At 42.1% G+C, this 13,416-nt stretch overlaps 1 protein-coding gene across 3 annotated transcripts in view; it reads left to right on the forward strand.

Moving 5' to 3' along the window:
- Window positions 1-8,291, forward strand: part of atg4c (autophagy related 4C, cysteine peptidase) — an 83,295-nt gene extending 75,004 nt beyond the window's left edge. The window contains exon 13 of one of the 3 annotated variants that reach the window (XM_085982682.1): window positions 6,974-7,069. Coding sequence is in view for 1 of the 3 variants with exons in the window: in XM_085982681.1 (XP_085838807.1) it covers window positions 6,974-7,153 (180 nt within the window). In the remaining 2 variants the exon portion in view is untranslated. Of the gene's footprint in view, window positions 1-6,973 lie in introns of all 3 variants that reach the window. The other 2 variants (XM_085982683.1, XM_085982681.1) reach the window with 2 other exon arrangements.
- Window positions 8,292-13,416: the final 5,125 nt, after the last annotated feature.

Raw genomic sequence — 13,416 nt, forward strand, 5'->3', positions numbered from 1 at the left:
TATAGACCAGACAGGGCCCACCTGATAAAAGCCACTCGCCCCTTCGAGCGCCTGAGCGTTGATTTTAAAGGGCCTCTCCCCTCCTCCGACCGCAATGTGTACTTCCTCAATATTATTGATGAGTACTCCCGTTTCCCGTTCGCCTTCCCCTGCCCGGACATGACCAGTGCCACGGTCATTAAATGTCTGAACGACCTCTTCACCCTGTTCGGCTTCCCCAGCTATATCCATAGCGACCGGGGCTCATCGTTTATGAGCGACGAACTCCGTCAGTACCTGCTAACTAGGGGTATTGCCACAAGCAGGACCACCAGTTACAACCCCTGGGGGAACGGACAGGTGGAAAGAGAAAATGCGACAGTTTGGAAGGCCGTCCTGCTAGCCTTAAAGCCTAGGGGCCTTCCAACCTCCCGCTGGCAGGATGTGCTCCCCGATGCGCTCCACTCTATTTGGTCACTGCTCTGCACTGCCACTAACGCCACCCCTCATGAGAAAATGTTTGTCTTCCCAAGGAAGTCCACATCGGGGACATCGCTACCGCCATGGCTGACGTCCCCAGGGCCAGTCCTACTGAGAAGACACGTGAGGACCCATAAAACGGACCCCCTAGTTGAGAGGGTCGACCTCCTCCACGCCAACCCCCAGTATGCTTACATCGCATACCCGGACGGGCGGGAGGACACAGTCTCCATAAGAGACCTTGCACCCTCGGCAGTAACCCACTACCCACTACCACTCCCCTCCCCCCCCCCCCCCCCCCCCCACGATCCGATATCCAGCCCCAGCAGACGGCAGGCCTGGGCCCCGCGACCCGCTCGACATCTACGAGGACGACATGCCTGTGCCACAGCCTACGCTGGACTCGACGCCGGAAGCTTCACTACCCCTGCCGTCGCCACGCCGATCACAGCGGCAGACAAGACCTCCGGAGAGACTCCAATACACTAACTTTTAATACACTTCACCCCGCCGGACTCAATTTTAAACAAGGGGTGAATGTGGTAAACCACTGTTTGTATTCCTGTTTGTCCTGTTTGTATTCCACTGTGTACATGCCTGGACATGCCTCGGCTGACTCCTCCCACAGGTCCTAGTATAAAGGTGACTGCTCCCCAGCCCTTTGTATCCTGGACCGGTCGACCACGCGAGGCAGACCTCCATTCTGTTGTTAATAAAAGCCTTTAGTTACTCTTCTAACTCTCAGTCTTTTATGAGTAATTGATAGCGCATCAAGATGATAATTGAGAAGGACATAAGTATGACAAAAACCAGGTTAATAGATTGGAGAAAAGCTGATTTTGAGGGGCTGAGAATAGAACTTGGGGGGGAAAAAAAGAGCAACAATATTGGCAAACAATGATGTAGAACAGCAATGGGAAACATTTAAAACGGTGTTCAACAGAGTACAGGAACAATATATTCCATTAAAAGGAAAGAACAAACTAAACACTAATGAGACTCCATGGATGAATAAAGCCATAAGGGAACAATTGAGGGTAAGGAAAGAGGCATATATTAAGTACATGGACAGCAGGGGAGTGCATGATAAGGGAGAATACAAAGAGATTAGGAGAGAAGTAAAACAAATAATTAGGAAGGCAAAGAGGAACTATGAAATTAAATTATCAAAGAACATAAAACAAAATAAAATATTTTACAGGCACATCAATAAAAAAAGGAAGGTTGGGATGGGAATAGGGCCATTAAGAGATAGGATGATACCACAGGTAACGATAGAGATGGCAGAAATATTAAATAATTATTTTGCTTCAGTATTTACCAGGAAGATAGAACAGGTGGACATGACATTGGATGATGAGATTAGTAATGAGATAAATACATTTAAAATAAAAAGAGGGGATAAACTAATCAAACTCCGAGGATAAAACCCCTGGTCCGGATGGATTGCATCCACGCATTTTAAAAGAATCTAGGGAACAGATAGCAGAGGCATTACTACACATATTTATTAATATGAGGGTATACATATCAGGAAAGGATGAACAGGCTGGGTCTCTTTTCTCTTGAAAAAGAAGGCTGAGAGGTGACCTAATAGAGGTCTTTAAAATTATGAAAGGTTTTGTTAGAGTGGATACAGAGAGAATGTTTCCACTTGTGGGGAAGAGCATAACTAGAGGCCATCAAGATAAGATAGTCACCAAGAAATCAAAAAGGGAATTCAGAAGAGACTTCTTTTACCCAAAGAGTGGTGAGAATGTAGAACTCGCTACCACAGGGAGTGGTTGAAACGAATAGTATAGATGCATTTAAGGGGAGGCTAGACAAGCATATGAGGGAGAAAGGAATAGAGGATAATGCTGATAGATTTAGATGAGGAAAGATGGGAGGAGGCTCAAGTGGAGCATGAACGCCGGCAGGGACTGGTTGGGCCGAATGGCCAGTTTCTGTGCCGTATATCCTATGTAATCTTATGAACCACTGAGAGAACTGCTCCTTCATTGTTTCTCTGGAAATATATAAAAACTGTTACTACACTTGAGGTAAAGAACTCCCCTGGTGGCTTAATGGGAAAATGCAAACATGGTGTGGTATTAAGCCATAACGACCTGCAAGGTCCCATATTTAATGGGAGTTAGTTGCTCTCAGCCGGGACAGTGGTGGGGATCATTTACAGTGAGCTTTGGTGTATTGATGCTCGGGAGTAGAAAAATAATCCAGGATTCCCATATCGATGCTGTAGAATAGTACATTTTTCATTTCGGGCATTTAGTGCCAACATTAAGCAGCTCTAGGTCAAGTATAATACGGTTATATACATTGTAAAGCTCTGTGTACTCTGCCTCAACAATGTACTGCAGCCCCAACCTCAGAAGAGTATATAGACTACTGCAGTAGGGTGACAATTTGTTTCTTTCACTAGCCAATCTTTGGCCTTTCTGAGTGATGCTGTCAATTGAGTGCCAGTTATGTTTTGTGGTCCTGCACCCACCAGCTTAAAATTGCTCAAACACATTTTACTTAGGAATTTTATAGCCACCAGGCCGAAGAAAGCTACATTTGTGCCTCAGTATTAACGTGCTTTAATCAAAATTAACAAATTCCAGAAACCAAAGTCGAGCTACTGGATGCATAAACTAAAATATGGTTAGTTGGACAGCTGCTGTTCACACTTTATCGGGTGGTGGAGGGGGGCAAGGCGAGCAGGGAAATTCATAGGAGTATAGTTATCAAGTGGATCTCATTTACTTGCTGAGTAATACTGGCAGTGTATTGAGAAGACATTGGCAGGTTACCCTCTGTCAGAAGCTGGAGGCAAAAGGTGAAGAGTTGAGATAACCTCATGGTTGTATTTCAATTTCATAAGAACATAAGAATTCTTGGGAACAGCAGAAGATCAAGAGGCCAACAAGCCAGTCCTTTTTTGATTGACCGCTCCACCTTCTCACCATGCCCCTTAGTCCTTCTCTCTCTAGAAACTCTCATAATTGCTTCTTGAAGGCATTTATATTATTCGCTTCAAGAGACTTCTCTGATGATTTATTCTACATCTCTGTTGCCTTTTCGGTGAAAAAGTTCTGCCTCATTTCCCTTTTTCATAACCTACCTGTTCTTAACTTGTGTCGCCTGGTATTTGAATCCTTAAGCACAATGAACAACTTGCCTGGGTCAACTTTGTCAATTCCCATCATAATCTTAAACTTGAATTAGCTCACCTCCTCAAGTTCAATTATCTTTGGGTCCTACTCCTATAGTCATTATTGTTTCTATTCTCTCCAACACATCAATGCTCTTTTGAAGGCAGTATGTTGAAAACTGCATGCAATATTCCAAAAAGCATCCCTGTCGATGAGTAGTCCAGGGTTGAATTAGCCATTTTTTTTAGCACTGTTCATTTGGCCTTGCAGCATTTTCCAAATAGCTGTCCAATATTGTCACCAGCAGGTGGCAATATTGAAAGTAAAATAAATTGAAGCTTCGTAATTCACCTACATTAGTGCTCTGACTTAAATGAAGCTTTACACTGCGTGCGGTTCTGATAAATTATTTCATTTGTGCCACAAATTAAAGTTAGTTTAAATTGGGAAAAAATTATTCTATTAATGTGTGAAAATGTGCTTAACTGTATGGAAATTTAATTTATCTTTGATTCTATTCTGCATAAAAATTAGAATTAGCAATTTTAAATGTAAAAACTATTGATTTAACAGATATAAACCTATCCTTGGTTCAGATACAGTCAGAATATTAGCAAACTGTTGCTCAGGTGCTTTTTATAATGTATCCTACTTAATTCTTTATGTGCTCCTTTTCTGCCTTTTGTTTTTTTTCTAACTGATCATGCTATAAGAATCAATCACAAACTTTTAATATGAAAACTAGCTTCATGTAGCTTAAGTAATTATTGTTGGGGAGTGGGTGGTGCAATAAGTTAGATGCTGTACTTTCACCTCTGTTACTTGAGTTCAAATACAGCCCAGTAAGAAGGGATAAATATCTCCTCTGTTGGCTGTAAATGTGTAAAATTCATTTGGAGCATGTCGCAACACAGTTCCTAATAGGTGTGAGAAAGCAGCATTTCACCCCCATGCTGTTTCACCCTAACTCCTCCATGAGATCCACCTACTTTTCCTTGATCCTTTCACCTCCTGACCACTCAACTTCCCTTCCTAGCCCCCAGTTAGGTGGCATTGTTAATGGCTTCCTTTTCTCTATTTTAAACTAACCTGCTCGTGGGAAAACTGACCGGATTGGGTGCAACACTGGTTTTACACCCCGCCCAATATTTCAATGAAGAGCAATATTGGCCGGAGTGTAAAATTGATGTTCAACCTTAACCCGTGGGTTTCCTGCCTGATGAATTAGATTAAAATTACACCCAATCTCCCTTTCAAAACTGGTCATCAAGCCTTCCTTAAAAACCCAACTTGGCTCGTTCATTTGCTCCAACTATTGCCTCATCTTTAACCTCCCTTTCATCTCTAAGATCCTTGAATGCATCATTGCCTCACTGTTTTCTGTCCATCTCTCACAAAACGGCTTGTTCTAATTCCTCCTGTCCAGCTCCTGTGCTTCTCCGCACTGAGATGCACTGGCCAAAGTCATAAGAACATAAGAAATAGGAGCAGGAGTAGGCCAATCGGCCCCTCGAGCCTGCTCCGCCATTCAATAAGATCATGGCTGATCTGATCCTAACTGCCAATCCACTATCACAGAACCATCTCCTGAATCTAACAGAATTAGACACACGAAATAGGAGCAGGATCAGGCTACACGGCCCCTGGGCCCGCTCCGCTACCCACAGGGCCATGACCGATCCGAACCTAGACTCATGTCCAAATTCCTGCCCGCTCCCCGTAACCCTTAATTCCCTTTACTTCTAGGAAACTGTCTATTTCTGTTTTAAATTTATGTACTGATGTAGCTTCTACAGCTTTTTGGGGCAGCATATTCCATGGACCTACCACCCTCTGAGTGAAGTAGTTCCTCCTCATCTCAGTTTTGAAAGAGCAGCCCCTTTATTCTAAGACTATGCCCCCTAGTTCTAGTTTCACCCATCATCGGGAACATCTTCCCTGCATCCACCCGATCCAACCCCTTCACAATCTTATATGTTTCAATAAGATCGCCTCTCATTCTTCTGTACTCCAATGAGTAGAGTCCCAATCTACTCAACCTCTCCTCATATGTCCATCCCCTCATCCCCGGGATTAACCGAGTGAACCTTCTTTGTACACAAATGACATCCTATGTAACTGTAATACATTATCCCTCCTTGTACTCCTCGATCTTTCTGCAGTATTTGACGTGGATTTTCTGCCAATGAAAAGCCAAGATTGCAGAGATTAACATGGTTGCAAAGTCAATTTTTAACATGGAAGTCATGCAAAAACCAGCAAGTGCTGCCTCCAGTCAGTAAAATATCTGTGGTGCTCAGAGGGTTAACTTGAGATTTTTTTTAGTGTCAGATACTGCTAGTACTTGGCATGATTTGGAGTTCCTTTTCATAATTTAACACTGATTTGGTAAATTTTCATGGTCCAGTTTTTTGCTCCATTTATACTGCAGATTTGGTGTCACGCATAGTGATATTTTGCAATACACCAATACCAAATGTGCAATATAACACTGAAAATTTCACTAAAATTTACAGTTTGCTGTCAGTAGGGAGATAGCCTGAAAAAGGCAGTGTTACACAGTTAGTGCAGTGCATCACTGTGCACAGACCAAATTTAAAAACAACTTGGGCAGCCTTTAAATATATAATGTCAGAAAGGAGCTGAGGCTGCCATCCGCTCTCTTCAATCATTTGTAGTTTCGTCAGAGGTCAGTGAGCAACATTGTGAGTACGAGTACACATTTATGAAGTTCTATCTTCTGCCATTCAACGGTGAGGTGAATGGATGTAACCCAACTGTGTCTGCTTGCAGCATTGTTAAAATGTAACCACTGGCTCCCCCAGTGGCTCAGTTGGTAATAATACTCCCTGGTGTGATACTGAGCTATATGACCAGGAAGATCCCAGGATTGGTCACAGGTCCATGCTAAATTGACTAATTTCAGCTGGGCCAGTAGTAGAATGTTACAGTTGACCTTGTGCAGAAAGGGAAATATTAGCCAGGGTTCCTGTAGTCTGCTGAAAAGTGCATATATGTAGACATTGGGTGTGAAAAGGATCAGGTTTGGGTGCTGTAGCCTGCTGATGCTCCCTAGCTACTCCCTAGTTTCCCACATTACAACAGTGACTCCACTTTAAAAGTACTTCATTGGCTGTAAAGCGCTTTGAGATGTTCGGTGGTCGTGAAAGGCGCTATATAAGTGCAAGTCTGTCTTTCTTTAGGGTCATGCTTGAACAACAACATTCTTGGTAGAGGTAGCAGAGCACAGCCAACTTGGGGTGGGAGGGGGGTGGAACTGAATGTTGAAGTCAAAAGTGAAATATTAGTTTTTTTTTTAAATGAAGCGAATGTAAAAAATAATTCTGAAAGGTATTTTATTTCTATTTAAACTTTAGGTTCTGAATTCACCGTCTTCCAAGGAGAAATATCCACTGTTTACTTTTTCAAGGGGACATGCTAGAGATTATGATATTGATAAACTTTGCACGCCGAAAACTGAATCAGCTGTACAGCTCTCAGACTCTCAAAGGAAGAAAGCAGAGAGGTTGAGTAATGAGGAGTTTGTCTTGCTGTAACGGAATTTCACGGTAAATGCGACGGGCCTTCCCTGTCAGTGCTGGCATCTGCTGCGGGTACCCATTAATACTGATGTACAAAAAATCTGTAATTATATAGTTTGATGCTGTTCATTTAAAAATACTTTGCAAAAGCACAAAGTAGGTATTTCACTGTAATTAAAAACATGTAATCTTCCCTGATATGGTAGTTTCTGACTATATGTATAATAATGGAAATAAACAATTTTTTTTCTGTAATTGACTATAAATAAAATTATGTAAATATTAGGGTTTTTTCACATCTGAACATCTTTCTCTTCTATAATTTCCTTCATGCATCTTTGTTTCCTCTGGCTTTCCAAGCTATATCAGCCACTTGAGACCAGAGGAATGATTGTTCAGGGGGACATCATGATGGGACTGACAACAGAATCAATAATTGAGCACCTGCCAAAGAATTTCTCTGCCATCCTATCTCACCCTTAACATAAACTCCCCCACCCATTGGCATGGCCACCCCCTTGACCTTGCTATCTCTTTTGGCCTCTCTGCACCCGAGGTCTCAATCACTGATAAGGCCACCTCTGACCACTTCCTTGTCTCCCTTACCATCCATATTCCCTTCCCTCCCATAATTCCACCACGCTTATTGTTCGTTTGTGGGGAAGAAATCTTCCTTAGCTCATTCAATATTACAACTTATCCAAAATGCAGCTGCCTGTATTCTGTTCTGCACTCGGTGATACTTGCCCTTCACCTGTCCTTGTTGACCTGCACTGGCGCCCTGTCCCCAATTTAAGATCTTTGTTCTCACCTTTAGACACCTCAATGGCACTGCTCCTCCCTACCTCTGTAACCTCCTTCAGTCTTCTATCAGTTACACACACTTCGTTCCTGACTAGTGTATTCCTCCTCTTTAAAACACCATTGTTGACTGCCTTCGGTCACCTCAATCCTACTCTCTGCAACTCCCCCCCCCCCCCCCCCGAACCCTTCCACCTCTAGTTTTCTGTCTTCCTTTTAAATACCTCAACCCATTTTTTCAACCTAGCATTCACCTCTCTTAACCTCTCTCTTATACTTCGGTGTACATTGTTCCTATTTCGCTAAAGCCCTTTGGTTTGTTTTGTTCATTAAAAGCACTATACAAATGCAAGTTGTTGATTGTCATTCTGATGTGAAATGTCACTGTTCACTTTGGGTATTGTAACTTCTACAGGAGAGGGTGAAACCTACACTCCTCAGGATACATCAGTCACCTACACAAGGTGCAAACATTATTATTTAATTTAAGTTTCCTTTGTTATGATTTGGGTTTTTATTAGTTGTGCCCTCTAAAAAGGGGCCACTTTTGTTAGATTTTTTTGGGTTGATGACAGTGGGACAACCAAATCAAAGCTTTAGAAACAGCATAATTGAGTGATGTGATTGGTGGTTGATTGCAGTTTTCCTACATGTTCATTTCATGGTTTTTGATTGGTTTGCATCTAGTTAGTGGGAGAATTGAGCGAATCATAATTTTTTGCCCAATGTACATGTGACGCTTGAGAGCTACAATCCTGCCACCGCACATTAGATGCAAAAATTTTAATTATATCGATATATCCTAGTTGGCATAGGTCTACAGATCATTTAGAAAAAAAAATCTCTCAAAAGGTGCTTCATGTGTAAGCCTAGCCAAGTTATTTGACTGTGAGGAAATGTTCTTCACATGCAAGCTCAATCCTGTCCTTACTTAAATGTCCATATAGTCACACCTTTCAGCAGGAACCTCTGGATCACGATTAGGCACAGGAGCCCTGGCAGGTTTTCCTTCTTTCTTTCCCAGGGTGCTGAGGCCAATTGCAGCATTCCTCTTGCTGTGCTTGATAAAATCAACAAAATCACCAAGAGTAGGGACTGAACGTGGGCCTACCATATATTGCTGCACCATCAGGGGAGCTTCCCCCCACCCCCCCCCCCCCCCCCACCTTTCATCCAAAGAGTTCCAACCATATATGTTTCCAGAGGTGCTATCATATTAGTGTGGAGATTTATTCAGTGAAGAAAGACATAAAATATTTCAAATGTAAGAACTGGAGGCAGTAATGTGGAGGCAGTTAATGTAGAGATCTATTGACTGGTGTGGGAACAATTTTGATAATTTTTGAACACTTGTAAGTGATTAACTGGACATTTATCAAAAGGACACTGATACAATTTACAGTAAATTGTCATGAAAGATATGTATGTGATTATATTTTGTTTTTGGGGGGAGGGTGGCAGTTATTTTTGTGCTTATCAAGTCAATGTTGAGAATGGAGGAATTTCCATTTCAAGGACCCAGTGTCATCATCAAATGCTCTCGGGTAATTTTCGCCATGGTTTAGATGTAAACTTCCCTCTACATTGCCTTATCAAGCACTCCTAAGTAAGGTGTAGCACTGATCAGATGGAAGGTAAAGCTTCCTCTATACTGCCCTGTCAAGCACTTCCAGATCAAGTACATAAATATTTTTTCCTTCCAGTTTTCTCTTCATTTTTCTTCCCTTAGTCCTCTTGTAAAGCATTAGTTGATGTTGGGCTACAGTGCCAATGCAGTGCCGACCTTGAATATCTCACTCAAATGATCATTCTTGTGTGAGCCAAGACAGTGACTGTCCCAGACTGTTTGACCATGGATTTTGGGGGAGGGGGGGAATGATTCACAATCCAATCCTGTCTTCACCCAATATCCACACTCTAACATTCCACCAGGGACTATGAGATAGAAACCAGCAGCTGGCTGAATTTTCCCCTTTCAAGAGCAGTGATCCTGAGACCCATTATAGCTTTGCCACTGCTGTGCTGGCTGAGACCAACTAACTCAACGCAGACCAAGGATTGAACCTGGAACCTTCAAGATCCATATAATTAAGTAACTCACCAAGCAAAAGTGTTTACCATCAATCAAGAACAGTAGTTCGCCTTGAACTGTTTTTTAAAACATGTTGAAAGAGAGCAGCCTACCACACAAATGTTGAACATGAGAAATGTGAAAAAGCTGTCTAGTTATTTCAACTTATAGTTGTACATTGAGCACTTAAACCGCGGGAAACAGCCCACATGTAAAATATGTTTTTACGATTATTCTGTTGGAGTGTAAGCAATGGTTTGTTGTCATGCTAAATACAAATTCTTGTACTTATGGGTCGGTGGCCTGGCTTTCTTCATCTGTATTTGAGAGCCCATTGAATTGATGGTAAACAAGGGAACAGAAGGATAATTCATTGTGGGCCTCTTGGTTACAGATTAAAAATGGTTGGTATGAAGCAATGAAAGAATAATTTTTAATTTGATTGTGTGACCATGAACATTTTGTAATCGGTCAGAGGGGTTCATTTATGTCTCTTTTGGAAATGGCAGTGGGGAGTTACACAGACATTATAAATGCAAAAACATGACCACATGTTCTGAGGATTTTTTGTTGCAGTTTTTACATGAAAGGGTGCTTGTCCTGGGATGCTTTTCTCTGAGGGGATACACTGTTCAGTGTGTATTTACAGAGAGGTATGAATATTTGATTAAATGAGTCATGGTCTCTGGAGAAATTTAATAACTGTGGCATACACAGCACGCTCCTTTCACTGTTAACACAGCTGCCAATAATGTCAGTGACATTCAGACCTTCCAAATCTAATATATTCTGTGGAGTAAATTCCTGGTTACAAAGAGATCTATAAAGTGACACTATTCAGATATCAGTTTTGAACTATTATCAGACCAATTTACTGTGTCTAATTTGTAAAGATTTTTTTTCCTGCGGAAATGAGTAGCCATGGGAAAGAGACAGAAGCTTACACAGTGAGCACATGACACTTGGGGCTGCATAACTTCAGTCAATTTGCTTAAAATAAGCTAATGATAGAAAAATAACAGTAATGTGTAAACAATACCATGGCAACAATTTTCAGCTTGAGGTTCAGTGCAAATGAAGCATCAAGTTTTTCTTAAAAATCCGTTCTTCCCCTGTTTGGCTCCAAAGGTACATCAGCCCTAGGACACTTTGCCCAAAGTGACCACTTTTCATGCATGAGTCTAGTCAATGACTGCTGCCCAGCTATTCCCACATCAGGGGAGGGAGAATCAGAGCCAAACCTGATCTTGTCCTCACCTTGCGTCTACATACGTGTACTTTCCAGCAGGGATCACTGGATGACAGTTATTAAATTGGAATTTGTTAAGGGGGTTACTCAACCTACTTAAACTTTAACCCCAAACGTTAAGATCAGTTTTCTTTTCCCCAGTAGTGTCCAGTATTGATTTTTTGGGTGATGGAAGTTTTAAAACTCAAGAAAGAATGCAAGAAACAGAGAGAAGGTGAAAAGGGCTGAATTACAAGTTACATCTACTTTACAAAATTAAAGAATTACTGATGGAATTATTTCCTGCACAAATCTGGAAACTTTATAAGATGTTCAAATTCTGAAAATTATTGTTAATGTGCCTGTGTGATACCATTGCTGTAAAAAATAAATAATTGCTTTTTTGATACCACTTGGTCATGTGTTGGATTAAGAATCAGGACTCAGACTTTGATGGGAAGAGACAGAGAGCAGCAGGGATGTTACAAGATCCTGCACTTCAAGTGTACCCAGGACACTCGCTTGCAGGAGTCTGGCAGCAGATCATCAGGGACTTGGTGAATAGGCAGCATCAGCGAGTCAGTAACATCAACAATTCACATAAAACCAGCATCGGGTGGGGGTTGGTCATGGAATTAAGCAACAGTGAGGACTTTGGAAAGTGGCAACTCAGTTGATCCAGCCAAGTTTAACGACTGCAAGAAACAATCAGGAGAGGGAACCCTGCAGAATTTTTCATCTCCATTGCACAGGACCTTGAGGCTATTTGTAATAACACTAGTGCCACACTAGCTGAGATCAGATAACACAGCAAAGATTGGGTACAAATTTGGGACCTTCATGGTCTATATAGCTCAGTAGCATTCTGGACAGTGCGGCCGCAAATGAGACTCCAGGATGGTGTGTTGCCTCCCTGGTGCAAGGGTCAAGGATGTCTCCGAGCGACTCCAGAACATCTTGGAAGGGGAGGGTGAACAGCCAGTTGTCGTGGTGCATATAGGCACCAACGATATAGGTAAAAAGCGGGATGAGGTCCTAAAAGCGGAGTATAGGGAGTTAGGAGATAAATTAAAAAACAGGACTTCAAAGGTAGTAATCTCAGGATTGCTACCAGTGCCACGTGCTAGTCAGAGTAGAAATAGAAGGATACTTCAGATGAATACGTGGCTAGAGGAATGGTGCCAGGGGGAGGGATTCAAGTTCCTGGGACATTGGAACCGGTTCAAACCGGATGGTTTGCACCTGGGCAGGGCTGGAACCAATGTCCTAGGGGGAGTGTTTGCTAGTGCTGTGGGGGAGGGTTTAAACTAAAATGGCAGGGGGTTGGGAACCTGAGCAGGGAGACAGAGGAAAGGGAAACAAGGATAAAAGCAAAAGATAGGAAGGAGAAAAACAAAAGTGGCAGTCAGAGAAATCAACGGTTTAAATCAAACATGGCCACAGTAAATAATAATTCTAATAGGTCTAAGAGCGTTAAAAAAACAAGCCTGAAGGCTTTGTGTCTTAATGCGAGGAGCATTTGTAATAAGGTGGATGAATTGGCTGCGCAAATAGAAGTAAACAAATATGATTTGGTTGGGATTACGGAAACATGGCTCAAGGAAGGCCAGGACTGGGAACTCAACATCCAGGGGTATTCGATATTCAGGAAAGATAGGCAAAAAGGAAAGGGAGGTGGGGTAGCATTACTGGTTAAAGAAGGGATTAACACAATTGTAATGAAGGATATTAGCTCTGATGAGGTGGAATCTGTATGGGTAGAATTGAGAAATACTAAGGGGAAAAAAACGTTAGTGGGCGTGGTTTATAGACCTCCAAATAGTAAGGCAGAGGTTGGGGATGGCATTAAAAGAGAAATTAAAGAAGCGTGCAATAAGGGCACAGCAGTCATCATGGGTGACTTTAATCTACATATAGATTGGGCCAACCAAATGAGTAACAATACTGTGGAGGAGGAATTCCTGGAGTGTTTACGGGATGGTTTCCTGGACCAATATGTCGAGGAACCAACCAGAGATCAGGCCATCTTAGACTGGGTATTATGTAACGAGAAAGGATTAATTAGCAATCTAGTTGTAAGAGGCCCCTTGGGTCAGAGCGATCATAATATGATCGAATTCTTCATTAAGATGGAGAATGAAGTAGTTGACTCGGAGACTAGGGTCCTCAATTTAAATA

This window comes from Somniosus microcephalus, chromosome 3 (assembly GCF_052327205.1).
Source record: "Somniosus microcephalus isolate GS21.2 chromosome 3, FLI_Smic_1.0, whole genome shotgun sequence".
In the NCBI taxonomy this organism is placed as follows: domain Eukaryota; kingdom Metazoa; phylum Chordata; class Chondrichthyes; order Squaliformes; family Somniosidae; genus Somniosus; species Somniosus microcephalus.